The sequence below is a fragment of the Paramisgurnus dabryanus genome, chromosome 19 (assembly GCF_030506205.2).
Source record: "Paramisgurnus dabryanus chromosome 19, PD_genome_1.1, whole genome shotgun sequence".
Classification (NCBI taxonomy): Eukaryota; Metazoa; Chordata; class Actinopteri; order Cypriniformes; family Cobitidae; genus Paramisgurnus; species Paramisgurnus dabryanus.
This window is the reverse complement of record NC_133355.1, coordinates 21,290,553-21,314,430: the sequence shown is the minus strand read 5'-3', so window position 1 is coordinate 21,314,430 and position 23,878 is coordinate 21,290,553. Positions and strand designations below refer to the sequence as shown.

General features: G+C 41.9%; 1 protein-coding gene across 3 annotated transcripts in view; it reads left to right on the top strand.

Annotated features, from left to right (window-relative positions):
• runx1t1 (RUNX1 partner transcriptional co-repressor 1) overlaps positions 1 to 23,878 on the top strand; it is a 57,051-nt gene that overhangs the window by 3,486 nt on the left and 29,687 nt on the right. For 2 of the 3 annotated variants that reach the window (XM_065292699.2, XM_065292686.2), the window contains exon 1: positions 15,024 to 15,457. The exons of the other annotated variant lie outside the window; for it this stretch is intronic. In XM_065292699.2, coding sequence (XP_065148771.1) covers positions 15,424 to 15,457 — 34 coding nt within the window. In that variant the 5' untranslated portion in view covers positions 15,024 to 15,423. Of the gene's footprint in view, positions 1 to 15,023; positions 15,458 to 23,878 lie in introns of those variants that run through there. 3 annotated transcript variants of the gene reach the window in all.

The following is a 23,878-nucleotide window of genomic DNA, read 5'->3' as shown; positions in this document are numbered from 1 at the left end:
TTCATAAAGCATGCAAGCATAATGTGAGAGTGGAGGATGAGTGGTTTTTATTGTATTGTGGGGCTGGACTCATAATGAGATAATATAATGTCGAGCAGGGTGTGTAAGAATTTAAGGGGGACTTTTTTAGCCAAGACAGAGTCTGGGGAATATATTTTTGGTTATTAAATATTTAAGATTAAATATGTGATCATTTAAAAGAATGTAGTCAGGTGTTGCTGATAGGGAAATTACTTTGTACCATGCAAATGCAATGGTTTAACCTGCAACTGATGAATAATAAAAGAAATATGAATATCGCAAAAAGTATTCAGGGCATGCAGTCTTCAACAGCAGAAGGATTGCAATGCACTTGGCAAGAATTGAAGAATCTGTTTGAACCTGAGGAGTCATTGTGGTCCAGATCAGGGTTAACTAAACAAACCGCTTCACCAGCTGACAGGTGTCCAGGCTGCACAGCCTTGCTCACTATCTGCCTTGCTCTCTCTCTCTCTCTCTCTCTCTCTCTCTCTCTCTCTTTCACTTTCTAATCCCGAATACACTTGCCAATTAACTTCTCTTTCTCTGCCTCTGTCTAACTCCAACACAGACTCTTTTGGATTCACATCCATCAGCCGCACACATACACGCATAGTCACGCACGCACTAAACTACCTCTCTGTCTTCTGTCTTTCTCACTGTGCTCGCTCTCTCTCTCTCTCTTTCTCCCTCTGTTTATTTTCCTGCCTCCATCTGGACTAGGCTGATATTGTAATCGCCCTAATGCACATTGCCTTCCCCTTAGACACACACACAATGTGCCATCCTGACAAGCTCCTTTATATTTCAGATAAGCCGGGGATGTGTGTTTAATGAATACAAAGCCGCGGTGTGTCGCCGTGCACTCTGCCAGAAGGTAATCTTATTGAATAGGTGCTTTTCAGTGATGCAGAAGACGATAGCGGCTCGGGAGTGAAGATGTAACCTGTTATCTCGCGCCTCCTCTATTTTCCCGTCACAGAATTTACATTTAAAGATTAGCTGTAAAAGGGTAAAAGATTCAGGGTGGTGAAGGTGTCAGGATGAGTGTGTGTACGTTGAAGAGGGGGGGAAGGGAGCGTGACTTTAGCAGGAAGAAGTGAAGGAGACAAAAAAAACAGGGTCTGTCATACAGGCTGTATCTGGCCTGCGTTTCAGCCTCACGGCTGCACTATCTCTCTCCAGCCGCTCCCTGAGAACAGAGATTAGCACGTTGTTATCTGTAATTGGGTTTTGTCTGTGGATCCAGGGGCTGCTTTTGCCAAGGAGAAGGTGAGAATGGCACATGACCAACATTATGTATTGGCATATCAGTGTAAAGGCATGATTGATGGAGAATATGGAGTGTGTAATGGCTTCATTAGGGTTTACTTCTCTTTATGAGGTAACAATTGCTGAGGGATGGACTCAACCCTTGCAAGAAGTCTATAAAACTCCTCCATAAAAAGGGGGCTTTGTGCTTGTGCAGCGGTCAATGACGAACTGCAAAAGAGACATCAGAAACGTTCTTTGAGTGACATTTATTTCCCTTTTGTTAAGTTTATAGTTGCTGGTGGGTGGGTGGTATGATCGGAATCATATATCACTGGAGGCCTAGTATCTATATATCACAGTAATGCTATATATCATGATATAGACTGGCTGAAAATTGAAAAAAGGCCTAGTTAGATACTTGAATGGTACAGGGTTCCCATGGGTCCTTGAAATCCTTGAAAGTTTGTGAATCTGGGGGATAAAATTCAAGGCCCTGGGAAGTTTTTGAAAATATACATACATAGATACAGGTCATTGAAAGTGCTTGAATCTATTTTATGCAAGAAGATTTCTGAAACAAAAAAATCCATATTATTCTAGACTTTTTAAGCACACGTGCTAAACTGTTCGCTTTAAATGCTTATATCTTCTGTTTGTGAATGTTGATTCATACCAAAATGCTTTTTTGCATAGTTGTGTTTGACACATGAAAACATCAAGGTTTACGGATGTAACTGTTGTTCCCTGAGAAGGGAACGAGACGCTGCGTCTCCCTTGCCATACTTCCTGCATCCCGGTAATGCCGTCTTTGGCAATATTTCAGATAGCAATGTACTTCCTGGCTACCCTGTCACCCTTTCTTCGTCGTTTAGCCTCACCATTGGTTGAATTTGATATACACATTTAGAAGCACTTACCCCTGGAGGTGACCCCAAAGTGTCAACGCAGTGACGCAGCCCGAGTTCCCTCAAAAGGGAACTGTAACAATGTATCTTAAAAGGTAACACGATGTAACCTTGCTTTCACTTGAAATGTGTCCCCCCACATTTAGTCCTTGAATTTGAGGGTATTGGACCTGAAAAGTCCTTGAAATGTCCTAGAAGTTTACTAAGGTGTGGGAACCCTGATGATTTTTTTTAACATGAATAAAAAAATAAATTTTCATCATTGCAAAAACTTCCTTTAACACTTGAGTTTTTTTGAACAAAATTTTGATCAGATGACCCGTTTTCGGGGTCGTGGTTGTTGAATTTTTAATGCACACCTATGCAAAGCAAACAGCATTTACATATAGCACTGACACTGTAAGGACAAACTGTTTTGTAATTTATAGGATCGGAGTGGGAATCTGTCAGCCATATCTGTTCAGTGACTACGTTTGATTCATGGGCCGCTCACGTCCATTAATTTTGATTTATGGATTCTGATATGTATTTATGAAAAGGGCACCCACTCGAGTGCAGTCTCTGTGGCCCAGTAAAGAGGAGTGTAATTAAGATTTGTTTTGAGCCTAGAGGCTCAACTTCTTCAAGGGCTATGGATCAATAGGCAGAGACAGTAGACCCCTGTGTGTTCACTACACATATTGACACGCTTAGTCAATTAGAGCTCCTGAGAAGAGGAGAAAGCAAGCATGCAGAAAGAACAAGATGGATTGGGAGGACTGTACTCGTGACTCACACATAAATGAAAAATAAGCTAGTATACCATTGTGTAACGCAGTGATTTTCCAAAGCACACAATACCATATGGCGTGCATTCATTATAAAGTCTATAGATTCTTACACCGCTAGAGAAAATAACACCTGGTATTCTTCGTAAACTGACTTTTTAAAAAGCATATGTGTGTGTGTTTCTTTATGTCTTTGGATTAGTTTAAATTGTATTGAGGCTATAGTTTGGGCTTCCTGTTGTTGGCAGTTAGTGTCACAGACACTGTGGTGGGACAATAGCTCTGTGGTGTAGCACGCAAGAAGATTGTGTTGTAGCTGAACGATCAGCAGGTGCCTTCGAGATAAACGCTCAGTGTCAATTATTTCTAGAAGAGGTGATTCATAAGTGCAGAAGTGGAGGAAGACAGAACGTTGGGAAGCAGGTATAGAGAAACACGGACCGGGCGGATGAACCTCTTGTTTTCAATACGGCTTCGCATAAAAGAGTCATTTTGTTAAACGTCCGTTGCATCTAAGCTTTTGTTAGCGATGAATGGAAGGGGCACCCCTGGCGCATTAAAAGTGTTTGTAGCAGCAAAACGATTGGAGAATTGCGCTGAATTACTTGACATTATCTCCCCATGTTACCATCATCACCATTTGAAAGACCAAAGGAATCATTTTAACACAAAATATATGAATATATGAAGACTGGAAACACCATAGAACAAGATGATGATGCACCGATTACTCAATCCATTCTTTAACAATAACCCCTGAATTAATAGAGCATCATTATAGGAAATCCAAAGTTAAGTTCTCCCCCCTGGGCATTTGTTTGCAGACTTTATAGAAGGTTCAAAATTAGCATGAACCTTGTCTCAGATCCTGTTTATAACCGAATGGATGCAAGCGTTTTGTTGGAAAGGAATTCACCCTGCCAGGAGCCATTCCTGGTCACTCAGGACTTCCTCCATTAGCAACAAGGCTCCACTGCACGCACATGACCACCGAATGAACCCACAATGGGCACTTCTGTAGACTTCAGGCACCTTTTGCTCTGTTTTAAGTTCTTCAGCTCCCTGTGAAATGAGATACTAAAAGTGAAAGATCATCACATTTCCTCCAGGTCCAATGTAAAGGTTGAGTCTGGGTGATGCTGCATGGTTATTATGTGTTCTGCAAGAGTGGATCATTATGGATCAATAGGGTCTGATTTGAGGGGTCAGTAGAGGAAAGCGGTGATCTGTGTCACTTCGATTTGTGTATCATTAACTTTTAAATGTGTTGCACAGTCTCTAAAAAAATGAAATTCTGCATGGCGCCTGAGTAAAAAGAATATCAAATAATATGGAGAGGTTATATAGCTAGACAGTATATGCAAGAGTTAAAAGATGTGTAATGTCTTGTAATTGCACTCTGTAGTGGGTTAGCTAAATTCCTAATGAGGTTTAATTTGGCAGAGCCATTGTCATGTTGAAAAATGGCTGCCTAATGTATTTAAACGTATAAAGAGTATGGTATGGATTGAAATGGCACTGCGGTATTTCATTGCACTGTGGTTTCTTTCTGATTTATTCTTTCCAAAATACATTTCATCGCCAGAGTTTTAAATAACTGCACATTGTGGCGAGCAGCACAGCTATGGCAGGATCGAGACCACTCTTTAAATGGGAAGGGGTCTCATGGAGCAATAAAATGGCACGGCGTATAAATCCATCTTGCCTTATAAGGTCACAACTGTTTTAAGTTGTTTCAGGACAGTTGTGTGTGCCAGTAATTGTTCTCCCATCTGTATTAATGTGTCTTTATCAACATCTGGTTTTGTAAACTATACTTCAGTAACAAGTATCTGTTATGTGTCAAGGGTTCCCGGTCCTGCTAGCACGATTAGCCTAGCCTTGACTACCGCTCCAAGTGAACTGCCACATATGCTTGCCATTACTCCATACCATTCACAAAATGTAATAACTTTTCATGGGGAAAGATGTGAATGTGAATGTTTTTCTTCTCTTCACATTTTCCATAACTGTAAAGAATTATTTCGGTCTGGTTTTAATGTTCCCCCAGTGACTGGACAAATTACTGGCTCACAGGCCATTCAGGGGTGCCCAAGTGAAACAGGAGTGGCTCATCTCCCTTAGCGCAGCCCTGTGTGCAAGTACCTTACTAAAACATTGCAGGTGTCGACACACGCAACGGACCGCTCACCTTCTGCAAAGCTCAGGGAAAGGCCTAGAAATGCTCGCACAGTTTGGCAACGATGCAAAGATATGATCCTAATCTGCTATTTCCTTTTTGGCGGTATTAAATTGTCCACATAATAATTCACAGCTGCATTGGGATCAAATATAATAGTGCAGCTGCGGTTGGCGAATTTTAACTCTTTTTCACCATCTCTCCGTTGTTAAACCCCCACCTCTTCCCAGTACCATATGGGAGATGTCTCCACAGTCAGATGAAGGGGGTTTGCGCGTCAGATATCGCACAGGGGTGTGTGTAGTTGAAGCCACCTCGATGGATGGATTGTGTTGCAGTTGTAGTGTCCTCTCTCAATAGAGGGATTAGGAGCTTGTCACGGTTTCTTTCCCCCTAAGACACATAATTCCAAACATTTCATTCCCCGGAGGCCTTATCGCAGCTAGGATCTGCATTGGCCAGGTCACGTCTGAGCGCTCACCCCTGTATAGACACATACAGCATTTACGATTTTTAACACTAGGATCCAAAGACATCCTGAAGTGGTTTGCTACCATCAACGTGCGCAGCATGCTAGCGAGGAAGATAGCGCTAGTCACTGACAAGGGGCTTCATCCGGACACAGCCTCCCCAAGCACTTATTGCCAAAGAGATGATTTGTCATGCACAGCCTCGGGCTATTGCCTTTAATGACAGCGTAAATGGAAAGTCGGTGGCTGATTAGAGAGCACGCACACACACAGCATGCTTATTCAGATCTCACTTTCGGCTCCCGTCTGGTGCTCCCTGTCACTCCGCGCCAAGCACGACTCTCTTAAAAGGCCTCTTGCATCAGCTGAGCGCTGGAGGCGCCTGTATGTGTGTGCACAAGATGGATTAATGCTATAAACAGAGAGTTGGATTTATCTGCGATTGGCACCACATTTTTCTCCACGCAGGATTTGGAGCCCGAGAGGAGAGAGCGGAGAATGCCTTTATTCTAAACAACTGTTTGTGAGTAATTAACATATGAAAGGAAGCTTACAGTCTGGCAAATCCCTGCACTTGTTTTCAATTATTTATCCACATTCTGGGAGGAGGGAGGTGGAGGTGGGTGTCGATCACAGGGGAAAGGTGGGGAGGGGGGTGGACTATCCAGAGCCATGAAAAGAGAAGTGATTTTTTCCCTAACACAACCAGAAGGGCCTCTGGGAATTTGGTATGAGACATGATGAGATGAAAATGGAGTTAAGCCGTCGAGTGGATTATGGGTAACACAGAGGGTCGATGACGGGCAGACAGTGAAACGGATTAAGAGTGGACCAGAATTCCAATGCCAGACGCACACACAAAGTTCAGCACGATTATTGGATACATCTCAGCTTGTGTTTGCTATCACCCCGAGAGGACGAGGGATTGATCTGACAGAATCGTACAGTAAAGTGATAAGTTTAAGCAGGAATACAAGGGACCAGGGGCTACCTTAGCTGCTCTGACCAGGGTGGTTCACTGTAGTGAGGGAGGACAGAGGCAGAAGAAGAAAAAAAAAAATTTTAAAGAGAAAAAAATTGGGATGGAATGAACTTTTCACAGGCATTTGTCAAGGTGGAGCCTTCCTCTGTTCACCGATGCCACAGGCCTGAGATTGATGGGTAGGGCTTTGGTCCAGGACTGTATCAGCACAGAGCAGGACCAGGTCTGGACACAAAAGAGGAAACCAGAAGGAGAAGGAAACCGGGGCGTCCCGTAAACGAGGAGAGAGAGGGAAGATTGAAAATGTTTCTGTGAGAGAGATTGAAATGCAGAGCTATTGAGCAGACGTAGAGTCACTGTTCCAGATGCCACAAAATATAAAAGCATGAAGAAGTGAAGAAGAAAAACAAGGAATGAAACAGGAGGAGTCTGGCACAGAAGTCTGAATAGATGCAAATTCAGAAGGATCTTATTGTAGCGTAATGTCATGTGCAGATTTGCTTCAAATATGCATCGGGTAGATGAGCTGTGCTGTTCACCCATAATCACCAGCTTTATTTATAAAAGGATTTGGGAAATGGCATTATCACCTCATTTATGGGTAATGCAGCCTGTAATGTTCATAACATCAACATATTTTTAGACTTTATTATTGTGTTAACAATCCATCCTCCTCAGTAGACTGGATTTCAGTAGACTAAAGCCTGGAGTATAGTCAGTTTTTTTACGTGTACACGAAAGTACGCACATGGTCGACTGCATAGCCTTGCAATGTATAGTTTATTTGATTTGTACATATAGTCACAGACATTTGACGCATGCATATTGCAACAAGCAATGCATCTCCTGGGCTACATACTACATTGTGCTGTAGGCGCATGGGCGATGTGTGTAGGCAATGTTTTTAAAAAATCTGGCGGTGCGCGTACCGTGGTATCGGTGATGAGGAAAATTGTGTCACATGCACTGTACACATAAAATAATTAACTATACTTTGGCCTTTAGTCATAGAAATGTCAAATTTGCAGTATCACCATGTAGTTTTTCTTGCGTTTCGATTTACTCCCATTGTCCTCATTCTTGCAGATCTTTTTTGTTCAAAGCGTCTGCCTCTGTGAATCCTGTTCATTTCAAACTGCGACTTTGAAACGCCTGTCATTGATCTGTTCTCTGCATCTTGATCTCTTGAGTTTCGGCACAGCGTGTGCAGAAGAAATCAGATTTGTTTGATTTTTGTTTTTGTTCTTTTTCTGTAAAACAAGGATTGACGGTACACCAGCCACAGAATCTTTAATGCTTTCTATCACACAGGAGTAATTGCGTTCATGTGGAATTACATTCACATGCTGCATTCCCATCACATGTCTGTGGTTGTCGTGTAAACTGATATGCTTTACTGCTGATGCAAGGGACAAGATGACTATCGAACATGAGACATTTAGAATCTAAAATACTTTTGTGGATGCCGAATCATAGAAAAATATAAAGTAGTGCAAAATGTTACCAGTGGCTTTAAGATTGATGCAAATTTTTTTGTTGTTGTTGTTGCATTTGTAATGCAGTCTGGAGCCATGCTATTGATGATGGGTTAAAATACAGATAAAGGCATATGTGAAATACAATAATATGAAATAAAATTAAATTAGTCTCTTATTAAATAATCGCTCAAATTAAATGTACATAAAATTGACAATCACAAAAATACAATAATTCGTTGATAAAGTTATTTGTACATGTGATAGATTATGGAAATAATGCATGAGAAAACTACTATGTACACATAGTCTTTCAAGTGTTACATACAGTACAGTAAATATACAAAGTTAAACCTCTTTTCCTCTCTTTTCATTGGATTATTTGCATTTCTTTTGTTAGCTGGAAAGGGTGTTATATCCCTGGCTTTCCCCGGTTGATGGGAATGTGAAACCTGAATTGAGTCTCTGAGCCCCTGTTCTTCATTCTACCCCTCTTTCCTCCCGTTTCAATCTTTATGCCATCTGTGGATTTGATTTAGAGGCTAAGAGGCTTTCTGTGCAATGGACAAGTGATGTTAATAGTGCACATATGCCAGATGCCTGTTCAGGTTTTACGGCTCTGACATGAAACGATTTTGATTCAGGCGTTATTTCAGGCATAATTCATCCTCCATCGGTCGCTGTATATTTTATTAATAGCGCGAGTTACTCTTCTCACACGCCGTCATTTGTATCTCTCTATTTCTGTTCGTTTCTCATTCTCGTAGTGGTGGTAACTTTATTTAGCATGTAGTACACACACACACACAATGCTCGTCGCTCTGCGCGCCTCTGCAGTTTGACAGGGCTGCTCACCTCTCAACATATCTGCAGTGTCCGTTGCCATGGCAACTGCAGCGGGCTGCTGGCGGTGCTCTGTGGTCGGAGGTGTGCTGAAGTAGAGCAGTGCTGACCGGAGGGATGCTCAGGGTCTGCATGGGACACACGGGGTCAGCGCTCCACAAAATTACTGCCCTTTGCCAGACAGGTGAATATTTCATGAGGGTGCTAGGGGTGTTTTCTCCATCTGATTCATGAGTGCAGAGTGTGGCTTCATTAACTGGAGAACATTTGTGAAATTCATGGCACTACTGCTCCTGAAGGGACTAGGTAATGTTTAGGAGATAGATGTAAGTGGATTTTGTGGACTTCCTGTAAACGTGTGCCTCTGAATAGGGATGAATGTACTGACTGATAACTATATTGGCCAGGATTATTAAGCTACTTGTCTTTTTGGGTTGTATTTTTGCCTTAGGTTTGTTTTGGCAATTTTTATTAAATATTTTCTGCAATTATATATGTATGCGATGTGTAGTTGCATTTCATTTGAGCAGCATTATTTCATCCACCCTGCTTTTTAGATAACGTCATTTGCTGCTTTGTGAACTCAGATCAGTTATTGTGCCTGTTGGTTGTTTCTCATTGAGGGGCAGGAGTGTCGTGATTTGATGTTGTTGATGCCCTAGCCTGAGCTTGCGGAAGTCTGATAGTGAGACCAGCCACTCGACCAGGACAGTGGAGGTCAGACCGAAAGACCCCCACCCCCCCTCTGGGGTTTCCTACTTTAATTACCTGAGAAGCAAAACATCCCAACCCGCTGGTGGGGGGAGAGTGTGTGAACACGGGATATCTGTGCCGCACAGTCCCGCGGCAGCGACATCCTGCCCGGGGAGGCCGGGCCCTGTCCGTCCTGGTTCCTGACAGTAGGCTATCTCTGCCGGGCTCGTGGTTCCTTCCATTCTAAAGGCCATTGTGTGGAGAAGGGCTGGGCCAGGAACGACTGGTTCCTGTTGGGCTCGATCTCTCGCTCAGCCAGCTCCGGTCTCACTGACAGATTCCTCCTGTTTTGTTTAGCTCTCTCTTTTTGTGTTATTCAGTCACGAGGACATCGAAAGTAATAACAGAGTTGAGAAGAACTTGATTGTGGGCTTTTTTTTAAAGCCTTTTCTGTATTCCATCTACAATATGTTTGCATTACATAATTTAACATAAGCCGGGACAGCTGGCGTCCTCCCTCTCGAAAAAGGAGATGAAACCGTTCTAAAGCAGTAACATAATTTTTTCCTTCAATGTGCTAGTGAATCTGTCAGTGCGCATCTGGACTTGCCTCCAAAAACCGAACGGCTCTCAATCAAGATTTAGAAACGTGCTAGACGCAGACGTAGGTGTGCGGGCGTTTTTGTTCGTTATCTAAATGCAAGACAGACACAATGAATCTGTCACTCTCTGTTTTTTGTATGTGTGGGTGTAAAGATGTATTAACTGAATGATGTATTACTAGCACCACCTAGTGTGCAAACACTAAAGGATGAGCATCTCAAACTTCACATCCATCTCTCAGTTATTTCTAAGATGATGTTGTGTTAACAGTTACTACAGTACATGCAGTATGTGCCTAATGAAACACGCTCATGTTTTCTGCAGCGAGGACGAGCGGCTCAGTTGTCAGACAGGGGCAGGACCGAGCTGGGAGCAGAACTTGGTTAGTGTCCAAATGAGGGGGCTGATTTGTGACCGACGACATGCTTTTCATGAATCAGCACAACTGTTGTGTCACTTTACTGCAGTACAACTCAAACAAGCCACAAATTCAACAGCCCAATGGTAGTTACTTTCCACTGAAGGACATAAAGTCCCACATAGCTTTTATAAGAGGGGATCATTCTGCCGTTGTGGGTGCTACGAAATGGGGACTCTTCAGACCTGGCAGTCATGATTAAGCTTGACTGGTGTTCGCTTTTGGAGCAGGCGTGCTGAAAAGGTGGAGTGGGAAAGTCATGAATAGCTGCAGAACACAGATCTGGCCTCAGCCCTTAGCCACAGCTTGCCCGGGGACTCAGGGACAGCAGAATGGACAGATGGCTTGGGAGTGGAGACACACACACACACACACACACTTGTTTTGCCTTTTGCTCTTCTTTTTATGCAGGCCCATAACACTAAAGTACCTAAAAGCTGCATGCTAACATTAATTCACATACAGTACACACACAAACATTGTCGAACAAATATTGATACATTTATTGATTTACATTATGCATTTGAAATTTTGCTTCTATTTAAAGGTATATCCTTTATCAGCATGAACAATACCTGGGAATCAAACTTTGTGCTACTAGCATAATACTATACCAGCTAGGCTACCTTTCAACTAACCACTTATTTGTTTGAACAAATACACTTACAATTGAGGATCACCTTTACTCTTCACATACTGTAGGTTTATTAGTACTACTGTATGTGGTCTGCTGTTTTAAAGTATTTTGCTGTAACTTTAGATATAAAAAACAGACTGATCTCACGGAAAGTTGTGTTATAGTCGTGCAAAATTTGATTAATGTCCATGGCATGAAATTCAGCTTTTTTCATGCCTTGAGCACGAATGTCTTTTTCGTGTCACTTGCACAAATTTCTATAAATAGTTTTTGTGTCCGTTGCATGACTTTCTTTTTCGTTTCATTTTATGTATTGTTTTCTCATAGGTTTTTTTCCTATTTTCGTACCATTGTCGCTTGGGGTTGGGGTTAGAATCACTTTGTTACATTTTTAGACATCCTAACCCAAACCCCAACTCCAGGCGAGAATAGTTTTAAAAGCGGAAGAAAAACATTTAGAAACCAATACATAAAAGTACATCCTAACCCAAATCTAACCCCAACCCCAAGAGACAATGATTTAAAAATAGAGGGAAAAAAGAGAAAATAATACATAAAATGACATGAAAAAGAAAGTCGTGCCACGGACACGAAAATCTATTTATAGACGGTTTCAGCAGTAACAACATAAACAAGCAGCTTTCGTGGTCAACACGTAACTTCCGGTAAACTCCGCTAAGAATAAATGACAACAAAGTACTTTAAACATAGTTTATTTATATAATAAGCAAAATAAACAACACGTAGATTACATAGGAAACCAAAACATTTGATATTTTCGGCAAGGTATTTGTTAAAGAGTTTAGTTAAGCAACTAGTCAGACCATTAAAAAAACTGAAACCGGAAGTAAAGTTCTGACCAGACGCGTATCGCGTCACTGCACGTGCGTACGATGAAACCGTCTATAGAGTGACACAAGAAAGGCATTTGTGCTCAAGACACGATATAAGCTGAATCAAATTTTTCGTGTCTATAACATGACCTTCCGTGAGATCATGTTGATAAATAAGTAATACCAGCACAAGCATGGGGAAGAGTTGATCCACAGAAAATGCATTGCATTATTTAATTGGTTCCAGTATGTCAGCCATGATCACAGTGAACATGACATGAAAACATGACTGATCTCTAAAGCATAATTATTTACACAAAATGAGTTGCATGCTTCCATGTACGCTGCATGTGTTCAGAGCATCCTCATATGTTTTATGCTCTGTATTATTTTTCATGTTGTTACACGGCGATTCATACTCTATTTTAGCAGCTGTGCCCTTTGGGGTTTCTGTGACAGACAACAACATACCGGCTGGTCTAATGACCATCTCTCTTTTCACAGTTCCTCTCTTCATTTTTCCTCTTTCTTTATTTCTTTATGTCTCATTGCTACCTCTGCAGCTCAGCCACCATGCGTATGAGTGGATCATCAGAAAGCTCTAATGGCTTCCAGCTGTGTGGAAAATCAGACCCTTTGGGTTGGGTTGAGCAGCAGACAATGCACAAAAAACAGACTAATTTGGGCCTTTTTTGCTGCGTCAGTGGACCACAAAAGACACCGATCCAAACGGTGTCACCCCACAGCATAGTTCAAGTGTGACTGAGTGCGTAAGGACACTACATGTGTTCCCATTGGGACCCTAGCGTGGCATGAAAAGACCCTGCCAAAGTGGTACCTGCATCATTCATGAAGATTATAAGGCCAACATAAACAAGTCTGATATTACTAGTCCCTGGCTAGCTAAACTCTTGTGCCAGTGGATTTACCTCAACTCCCTGTTTCCTTCAGCAGTATTGTCGTCTTCCAGCTCTTTCAGTCTGTTAATGCAACCAACTCTAAAATCAGGTCTTCATCAGGCCAGGCTGGAAGTGTAGTCTGTTTCCACTGGCTCTTAAAGGGTTGTCAGATTAAAGAGGACATATTACGGAAATCTGACTTTTTTCATGTTTAAGTGCTATAATTGGGCACCCAGTGCTTCTATCAACCTAGAAAATGTGTGTCAACCCAGTAACTTAGTTTTGATAAACCATTCTCTGCAAGCAGGTGAAAAAATTGGTCATTGAAATCTGGCTCCCCTTGTGATGTCAGAAGGGGATAACACTGCCCCTTAAACTGCACTATCCAACCACGACACTGTCATTTAGTGCAGAGATTACTCATTCCAAAACGGACGATTTTAACATGCTATAATAAATTATATATATGGTATTTAAAGCTAAAACTTCACAATCATACTGTGGGGACACCAAAGATTTATTTTAAATTGTTAAAAAGTCTTGTGAAATGTCACCTTTAAATCAAAGGGGCCGGATGGAAAAGACATAAACCTAAACATTTATTTGCAATGTTGCCAATAAAAGCAGCTATTTAGATGTACATGTTTAAAGACTGATCATAAATCAGTATATAGAGTGGACATGAAGATGTTGATCTGACCATAAGGAAGTGGAAAATTTTCCTGTACACGTTATTGCAGGATATAAATAAAGCGCAGAAATCCTATTGTATTTGATGATCTTGGATTTGTATACATTGGTGGTGGGCGTCAGTCGTGAGGTGTTTGAGAGAGGTGTCTATTGTGTTGTTTTTCCTTATACCGCATAGTACAATTTGCCTTTTATGTGCTTCATACCTTCACTGCATTTTACTCTAGTATTTAACCCTGCAGGAACAAAGCAAATGAGGAAATTTAGCATTGTTACAGATTTGGTAATGTGTGTGATTCACAAGTGAATGCAACTGCTGCCAATTAAAATAAAATCACGTTCCAGTAGGTATTCCTTATTGTAGGTGGACGTTAAAGCATTCATTCTTGTTAGCTGGTGAATGAACATTTAAGGTACAGTTATCCCAAGTACTGTGTTATTCCCATCATTGTCGGGATAGTGAATCTTAAAAACTGCCTTTGCCGTTGAAATGCTTTCTTGCCGGCTTTGTTTATCTCAGACTCGTATTTTATGCAACCCCCAGCGTGGAGAGACAGCCTACGCAGAAACAGAGACAAGGTAGAGCATTAAAAAGAGAAAGAAGGAAAAATCTCTCTCTCTCCACCCCTCGTCGTCATCCTCCTGCTTTCCTCTCCCGAGTGTGTCCTCCACATGGAGCTCATCTGCTGTTTAAGGCGGCTGGGAGAAATGCCTTCAAGCTGACAGGGGCTGAAAGCCCAGACATATGTTAATCACATGCAGTGATGGCAGTCTGGGAGAGGAGAAAAAGAGAAAAACGGCAAATCTGAGAAAGGGAGCAGAAAAAACGAATGGTGGGTGGGGGAGCAGCACTCTAGAGACTTAAAACACAGCAGCCAAGGCAGATGCATGCCTTTGTTTGGACTCTCCAAATTGATTTTTCTTGTGTTTAATGAGGTTGTTCTCACCGCTGCTTGCAGAAAGAGGGTGGAGGGGCTGATGGATGCAGGCAGGACTGCGTGTGCCGTTGTTTTAAATGGAAAGCGGTCTAAATATACAGTACACGACATGACGTGGTTTTCTGAGTGATGAATCGGGAGGGCTGAATCTAATAATCTGGATATCTCGAACATGGGCAAAATGCTGTTCACCTCAGATCTATATTTTCATTTCATCTAAATGTTGAAGGAAACTATGAACTGAATCTGGTTAAGCAGAAGCAGATGTGCGTGAACACAGATTGGCCGGGTGGCCGTAAGTGGGTTGTTTTTGTAAGACTGCTCTTAATTCAGAGCATATGAGAGGATTTAGATTTAGAGCACATTGACCTTAACTGCTATCTATCTATCTATCTATCTATCTATCTATCTATCTATCTATCTATCCTTCACTCATTTCACTGGCTCTTTCTCTCTCTCAAGCGCCCTGTTTTGTGTGGCTGCCGCACGTCAGCTGGGAGGGGTCAGCGGAGGAGGCGGGGAGCGTGTGCGTGTTCGCTTCGGCTCTAGCTGTCATTGTCTCAGTCCGCGGGTTCAGGGAGTGAGTGTGTGCAAGATAGTGCGAGGCCGCGGCGGCCACATGTGCCCTCTTAGTGCAGGGCATCCCTGGAAGCAGAGCGAGAGCCTGGTCTCTTTCTGTCCCTCCAAGGCTCTGAAAGGAGGCGGAGAGGCAACTTGACTCCCCAGGGTCCCGTGCCACCCCATTGCCCCTCAAAAATCATCAGGAGACAAAGATTACAGGGAAACAAACTGAAATAGAGAGATACCCTGGATTCTTTGATGTCCAGACTGGCCCCATCGTCCATGATGCCAGGTGAGATTGGCAAACTTTGAATGTGTGTGACTGTGCCGTATGTACTGCATGTGCACAGATCTGCACTCAACTTGAACTGTTGAAATAATTTGTTGGGTTTTTGCTTGTTTGAATTGGTAAATTGATGAGTTTTGTGCATGCCGAAGTAAAGAAAACTCATGCAGCTAGTCTGTTCTGCACATACCTTGCATGCTTATTAAATATTTTGTCGTACTTTATATCGAACTCTCTGGTCTATTTAACACAAATGTGTTAAACAAATTTCACCCAAAATCAGCACATTGTAAATATATGATATGTGTGAAATCTGGGCCAGGACAGGTTATGTGGGATCTGAATGTACAGCTAAGGGCCTCTCTCTGATTGGCTAGATGAATGTACCACTCTACTTGTCAGGTGTTTCTACAGACAAATAAGTCAGATTAAGCTTATACAGAAACATTGTAAAGGATAAACAGTACAGGATCATGGAAGTGAAGCAGACTGAAAGAGAAGAAAATGAGAGAGGACAGTTGCAGAGGGCAGCTGGCGTGCTGTGTGCATGCAGGCTGCAGGGAGATCTCAGTGCTGCTCCTCACAGATGGTGTTGTGAGACAAGCTCTGTTGGCTCTGCTGCTCTCCTGTGTGCCATGGCCACTACATCTCTGCCAGCCAACCCGTCTGGTGCCACCTCTCCATATATGTAATCTCGAATCCTCGGTTGCTTTCTCTTTAAACGTACAAGTGTAACACTACGCTGTGGTGTGTTACAGCCGCAGTAAACTCCCTGAGTTATCAAATTCAACTGACTTTTTACAAGTTGGCATGTCGCAGGTGCTTTAATCTAAAGCAACATACATTTACAACTATGCATTTGGCAGAAGCTTTTATCTGAAATAAATAACACACATTATGTCTGTTCAGTACTGTTCAACACAGTACTCTACCAATTGAGCTACAGGAATACAATTATGTTCACTTCATACACTCCTTGGGAATCGAACCCATGGCCTTGGCATGCTCTGTGGATGGTTATAGATGATTGTATGTCTATTTGCATTCAGTGTGGCACCTAAATTGTGTTTGTTAATGTTGGCTTTTGTCTAAAGCACACGTTTATGAATTGTGTGTGCATGTGTAGAGTTGTTCTGGGAAGCTTTGGAGGAAGCAGCTGTAAGCAGGCGCGTGTGCCAGGTCAGGGACACTTGAGCAGAACTGACACTGGGTTATTTCGGACACCCATCTGCACTGGAGCTACCGTTCCTCCAGGCCGGCGCCACGGACAATCTGTTCACTCGCTGGCAGTGTGCCAAACACAGTGCCGTCCATCTGTGGCAGGGACCGAAGCTCCCGATGCTGAGCAGAGCCTGGCTCCTTCCTCCCCGCCTGTTGTTTTGTAGCTTTTTTGTATTGTTTTTGTACTGTATCTATAATGGGCTTGTTGCAGTACGCAGTGTTTCACTGTGCTACTATGCTAATGTAATGAGATAAGGGTGGTTGTTGGGAACATGCTCAATAGTTTTGTAGCATTTTTGAGTATCTTTCTAATGCACTTTCTCCATTAGCAATATTCTGCCTGCGGGTTATACTACTGTAATGAGATAAAGGTCGCTTTCTTGTTAGTGAGAGTGTTTTCTTACAATACATTTTATGTTCACAGTTCTCGATATTTTGCTGGCAGGTTATGGTACTGTAACAAGATAAAGGTCGTTCTCATGGGTAGTATGGAAACCTTTTGACCCGAACTTAAGCATTAAAGACGGCCTCTCCAGAGTGTATTTAGTCATTAAGGAGCCACTCAGTGATGGCAGCCAATCGGTTGAGGGTGCAGGCATTGCCTGGAGCTACGCCTTAGTTCCCTGTACTGAAACCCATTAGCAAACTGTGGCCGATTCCACAGTCGTGCGCACACACTTACACGCGCATTCAGGGGTGGAAGTGCCCTGACGTTAGGTCATACACCACCATCTCCTGCCTGCCAGATGTGACTCAAACCATTTTTAAGGTCTTGCGAAGGGAGAGAGACACATGGAGAGACAGTTTTTGTGTGTGTTTGCACGGTAATTGGAAAAGGGAGGTAGTTGTTTTCGGAATCTGGTTCTACTTAGCAATTCTCCATCCAGGACTGCGTTTCATAAATTGTCGACATATTTTTCTGCGCAGCAGACTTAACTCGCTCTAATTTTGAACACATGGCTTCTGTCATGTGATATTTTCAAAACACTTGCAGACAGAGGTCCCAACAGAAATAAACCGCCATTCTGCCGCCGGCTTTTTCTTTTTTCTCGAACCCACCCTCTTTCCACAGTTCCTGTCAGTTGTTCTTTTATCACCGTGTTTTCAGTTGGCGAGGGGCGATATATTATTAACCCACATTTTTGAGTGTAGTAAAATAGCGTTTTGTTGATGTTTATTATCTGTTGAAAACTGATTCGCCATCCATCGCCATTGGCTCAACTCGTCCTAGCATCAGAGACCTCATCCCTCAATTGTTGCCAAGATGTCCATTCTTTGCTGTTGTAGCCAGTAAGAATAAGTGGCTAAAATGAATAAAGTGAATAAGTGGATAAAGGCCTGCAATTTGCAGGTTCGAGTGGTGCTGAGGGCAATGAGCGGTGTGCACAGGTAATTGCGGTGTGCTTGTGCTGCAAGAGAGGATTGGAGCTGTATATGGATATTGATGAAGCATCTAACATAAGTTCTCTATGTTCACTCTGGTTAGTGCTTTCTTGTCGGGGTGGTTAAGAAATGGGTGTTGGCATTTAAGTTAAGTGTTTTTAGTAAGCACCTTTCTGTATGAAGTGCCAGATAATTTTTTTATGGTATAAAGTTATGTTAGTTATGGACATTGTTGCAAGTTTGTAAGTGGTCAAGGCCCAACGAGCAATGGGGCTAATGTGATCATAGTACAGAAAAATCACGTTTAAAAACTCTACATGGAAAACAAATAGACTTAATTAAAAAAAAGTCAGGTTAAAGTAAATACATATTTTTTTCTGAATGCATTATGAATGTTAGAAATCTATTACAGTTTTATACCATTTCTAAGATCAGGATTTTGGGGGCGGGCCCAAATCATGGCTTGATGATGCACTGGAGCCACTGAGCACGGCCCTGCCCCTAACATAATAACTAGAGTGCATTAGCATCAGTGGTTCGCCCGCTGAATCACGAGCATCCATTTAAGTTGTAACAGTATTTGAAAGTTGAGAGTGTCTGAAAGTGACTTCCCGCAAGTGGGCGTGGTTTCAGATCAGACAGTGGACACGGCCCCAGCATTTGAGAGCAGAGCATCCAGCTTTGATAACTTTATTTACTTGCCTTTTTATCATCTGTGGTGTGACAAATTCAAAACACATATTTAATATCGCTTTATGCTGACTTTAATAAATAGAATAAAATGAAATATTTGTTTAAATTCTTCTTATGAAATGCTTTGAATGTCTAAATCAGCTAAGCAATGCTATTCAGTAAGCAATGCAGCGATTCTTTCATTCTTTCTTTGCATAGTTGATCAATTAAAAAGCCATGAGCTATAAAAGTGCAACCTTTACGCAATAAATCCATCGTTAGTTAGTTCTGAACGGCTTCTATGTAACATTCTGTTTATGTAAAGTTGTTTTCAGCAAACAAACTTATTCAATGACAGAGTGTTTCTCATAGACCCAGTGCAAATCCCACGAGGATGCGTATGACTTTAACCTACACGCTGCTAATGAGGGACACAGTGAAAAACACAGCAGCGCTGGTGGAGAGCCAGTTAAAGCCATGTGTCTAGGTGCTGAGCCATATTGCATGTGCCGCCTTGCTCTGTTTCTCGCTCTCTTTCTTCCCACTTTTCAGCTGGCATCTGCTCATGCCAGGAAGCTGAGTGAGTCATTGACTTGAGAGTTGGACGAGTTTCATACTAGTGTTTGAGAGCTCTAATCTCAGTATGAAAGGCCTTTTATTGAAAAATGCTCTAATTCTGCCTCTCCAGATGAGAAGTTAGTAAATAATTATTTACTGTTTGTTCAGAGGATGCTGAAAATTGCTGTTACACTGCCAGTGTAATTGCACTGTTCCTTCAATTATGATCATCTGTTTGTGGATGAGGCAGGAGACTTTACAAGACATTACAAGTGTTTTTATGATTATTTTTTTTATATATGTTACTAGTGAGATTCCCTGTGAGGTCTTAAACTCTCGCAGCCTTCGAGGATTTATTATTTTCCTCATTTCTTTTTTCCCAATCTGGCAACGAGATGCAGCACAAATCTCTCTGATTTCAACGGATGCGCAATGACAACGTGAATCACTTTTATTGTTCTCCTACACTTGTTTTCTTCCTCTGTGCTTCATGCCAGTAGGGTCTTATTTCAACAGATGGTTAAAACAGACGTTGAGATAAATCCATTTCGAAGAAGAGGATGGAAAAAAGAAGGACTTCCACTCTTAAACGCTACATCTGTTTTATTGGTCAGTCCTTTTTTTTCTTGAAGCAAGATCGTATTTTGAAATGGATCAGCAGATGGCTCCTGGGCCTTTCTATTTACTGCAGAAATGTTCTGTGTGCCCACACTGGGAACAAGTTATATCACATTATGGTCAAAAGGTAAACTACAGTAACAGTGCCACTCGTCAGTGTCCACTTAAGCTTATACAGTGGGTAGCTATAGTACGAAATCGCTTTCTGTTAAATGTTCCTGCTGTTGGTAACCAATGATGGCATTTACAGGTACATTTAAGAGGTGGAATGATTCATAAGTCTGTTGTAATCCAGGAATAACATCTCGTCTGGGCTAGGTGAGGAAAGAGCTGACGGAAATGTGAAATCTCTTTAAATATCGTAGTGCACAGGTTGCTGGATGGATGGATGGGTTGGTTGTTAACTCTTGAGTAAGCACAGACTGATGCAGGTCCCTTCAGTGCCCGTCATTTGATGGGATGGAATGGAACGCTGGCACACCACCTGGCGCCGACCAAGTGGGGCTCGAGAAATAAACGCGCCTGGGGAGAGGCCTCGGAAACGGGGCTTGGAGAAAAAGAGAAGCGAGAAAGTCCAGTGGGAAGGGCTTTGTTGCAGGTAGAATGAGCAGAATAAATGTTGGGAATGAGTTTCAGAAAGGTGGGGGGCATCCATACATCTTCCCTGACAAGCAGGCGGGGTTTGATGGGCCCAGCTCCGGCACCGTTCCATCTGGCAGAGATGATTGCATGGTGCATCGGCGTGCGCAAGTTCATAATGTATTCATACCGCTACAGAGCTTTCTCCCCCAGTTCACCCTCAGCCTCGGATACCTGAGACGGCTTATGAATTCCAATTATCCGAGAAGTCTATGTGCTCTCTTTTTACTATGTCCGTCATCCTTAATGCACAGCAGGTCTGAAGCGCAGCATCTGGTTGTAATGCCACTGTCCTCATGTCTGTTCATCTGTCCCACCAGACATATTTGGTGAAAGGTGCCCTCTGTCTTTACTTCGTGACCCCGGTCTGATGAGCCAGAGGAATCACAGACGCCCCTCGGGTCCGACTAAAAGCAGCCATCTCTTTAGCATTAGCATGCATGGCTTCCTGTGTCTTTAGCACGTCATGCTACATGTAAGTGGGCATGGCTTTTCTCTGAGGAGCAAACTCACTTTAAGTATATTCCTGTGGGGGAACTATCTCTGAACTTCCTGCAAACACGTTACAGAAATAGTCTGATATAAGACTGAATCGTCTCAGCAGATTAGATCCCACGAAGCTTCTAAACTAACTCACTAAGTGAATAAGCAACTCTATCTCCTGTGTGGGAATGAATCTAGTTTCAGCTTTGCCATCTCACAATGACACAAAGCTAAAATGCATCACCGTGATCCAGATATTAAATTCATAACACATTTGCATGTGGGGAGAGGTGTATGAAAAAACATCCCGCGGGGAATCTAATACGCAACGTGAAAATGAATTAGATTATTCGTGACCTTATTTTCCTTGTGTGCTGCTTGTGTATATAGATGGTTATTTTAACCAGCCTAAAATGAGCTGAACATTATTGCCTGTGCAGTGAGTGATGTAATGGATATGTAAGACAAGCGCTTGCTTCAAACAGATATGGACGTGATAGACAATTTCAGGCACTTAGGGTCACATTGGCACTTGAGAAGGTTTAAGCCATAGCCCATTTATCTCATTTATTCACAAAGATAGGGGTTTTTAGATAACATGTGTTATCTTAATATGTGATTACGGATGTTTTATTATAATGTTACACCACCTAAATATGTATTAATACTCTGATTGTCATTGCAGTTTAGCCTATATTCACCGTTAAGAAAAGTGAGCTTGTCTAGCCTGCTTGAAAACAACAAAGCAAAAACATAGTTGACGACTAAAATAATAATTTAACGTCTTTATACATTACAACAGGTGCGTCCGGTCCTGCTTGACTTCTGTGTCTGTGAGTGATATAGGGAGACCCAGGTACGTCCTGGCAAGATATTCACTACCACTGTCAGGTCATGAAAAATGGCCAGGCGTGCAGTGAAGATGAGCGAGTCGGTGCTTTCTAATGCTCAGTTTGGCGTGCCGTTTAATGGCGATCCATATTACTCGAGAGCTCTTTTGAAAAGCAATAAAAGACCTTGCCGAACAGGAAAATGGAAAGTACTTCATCGTCCTTCCTGGGAGCCACATTAAATCTCTTGCTGCATCAATATCCATGGTGGCCCGCCTAATATTCATCTGTGCCGCCAGTCCGCCAATTTCCCGCTTTGGAAGGCAAGGTAACTGCCAAAGAAATGCACTCTGTGCGTTAACTCTGTACCGATTAACTTTATAAAATCAGGGTAGGATACATTTTCACAGTACGTTTTTGAGCCTGTTTAAAATGCAAAACTGCCACTTTTTCAGCACGGAGAAACTCATTTGAATTGAGTTATGAGTTATTTTTCCATTGCGTACAGTAAATGCACAGCCTATTGGGTTTAATGCTCTTGCTCAGTGTAATTTTAGTGGTGATGCTTTTGGCTTGGCTAATAGGAAATAAAATACATTAAATTTTGACCCGAGAGTACTCTGCATACTATGTATAAAATACCTAGTTTTATTGTTATACTCGAACAGAAATGAAGTGAGATTGCAATATAAAGAATAGAGAACAATTGTATCTGTACATTAGTCTTTCTTTTCTTCACAGCCAAAGATTTTATTTTGTGTGGATTTCATTCATCATGGTATAAAAGTGAGATGTATTACGGTGATTATTATTTCACTCAAACGCAGGATGTCATGCACTCTGGAAATGCAATGCTTTTAAGTCGTCCGCTATGTAATATTACAGCTGTAAGTAGTACTGAGAGGAATATAGAGTATAATGGATCTGTCATTGCTGTCCATGTGTGCTGCTGACAGATCCTAATGGAGGACGTTCCTAATTCATGCCATCTTTTCATATTTCACTTTGTTTCCTGGAGGCAGAATCTCTCCGTATAAGCCTTCATGCCCATGTGTACAAGCAGATTACAGCCAACTTACACCTTTATTATTTATTTCTGTTTGTCAGGTAACAAGTAAGGATGATGTTTGCATGCTTCAGGGTCCCAGTTCAATCCCAACATTGTATCCACATGCTTTTATTCCAAGTCTGAGACCACAGTTGAATCAAAGTCTGTTCCATGGACCTTATCCATCTTGAACAATTAATATAATTTTTATATCAGTAAGTGATATTTTTCAATTATAACAATTTGACAGGCATATTGGTTTACAATAGATATTGCACTAAGGCTAGGGCTATTTTATTCATTTCAGACTCTTGCTGTGGCTCTTGTGAATTATAGTGCCTGGGCTTGTCACGTTGTTAACATTTAAAGGTAATAGCTGGCCCCATACTGAGATTTTTAATATTGAGTCAATCTACGTTGCTCAGTCTCGTCTCTTTCACCGGCTGGAGAATCTTTCCTTTTATCATTATATTTTTGAATCGATATCATAGACCGAACACTGTATAAAACAAAAATGATTATATGTCACCCTTTGGCATTGATTTACATTCTGGTCATCTTACTATTCGTTCATTGGTGTGCTGCTTTTGGAAAATGCATATATAGGAGAGTTCACGAGGAAAGGCGTACGACCAAAGAATCTCAGATTTTTCAGTAATCAGAGAAAATAATAAGCTAATAGCTGAAGTTTGGCTGTGTGGCTTTGTGGCTGGGTAATTTAGGAAAGACTTCTAGAGTTTTGTTTGTAGTGCGAGCCCTGGCTGCCCGTTTGGGTCTGTGGTTAATTTCGGAGAGTATTGAGAGTGAGTACATGGGGAAGCGGGAATGGGTCAGATTAAGCCTGCGCTGGTACATATGTTTTAGGGCTGAGCAAAAAATCGATTTTTTGATTAATCGTTTCTTAAAAACGTCGTCGATTCAGAATCGATTCTTAAAGAGCAGAATAGATTTTTTTCCTTTCATATTTATTTCTGC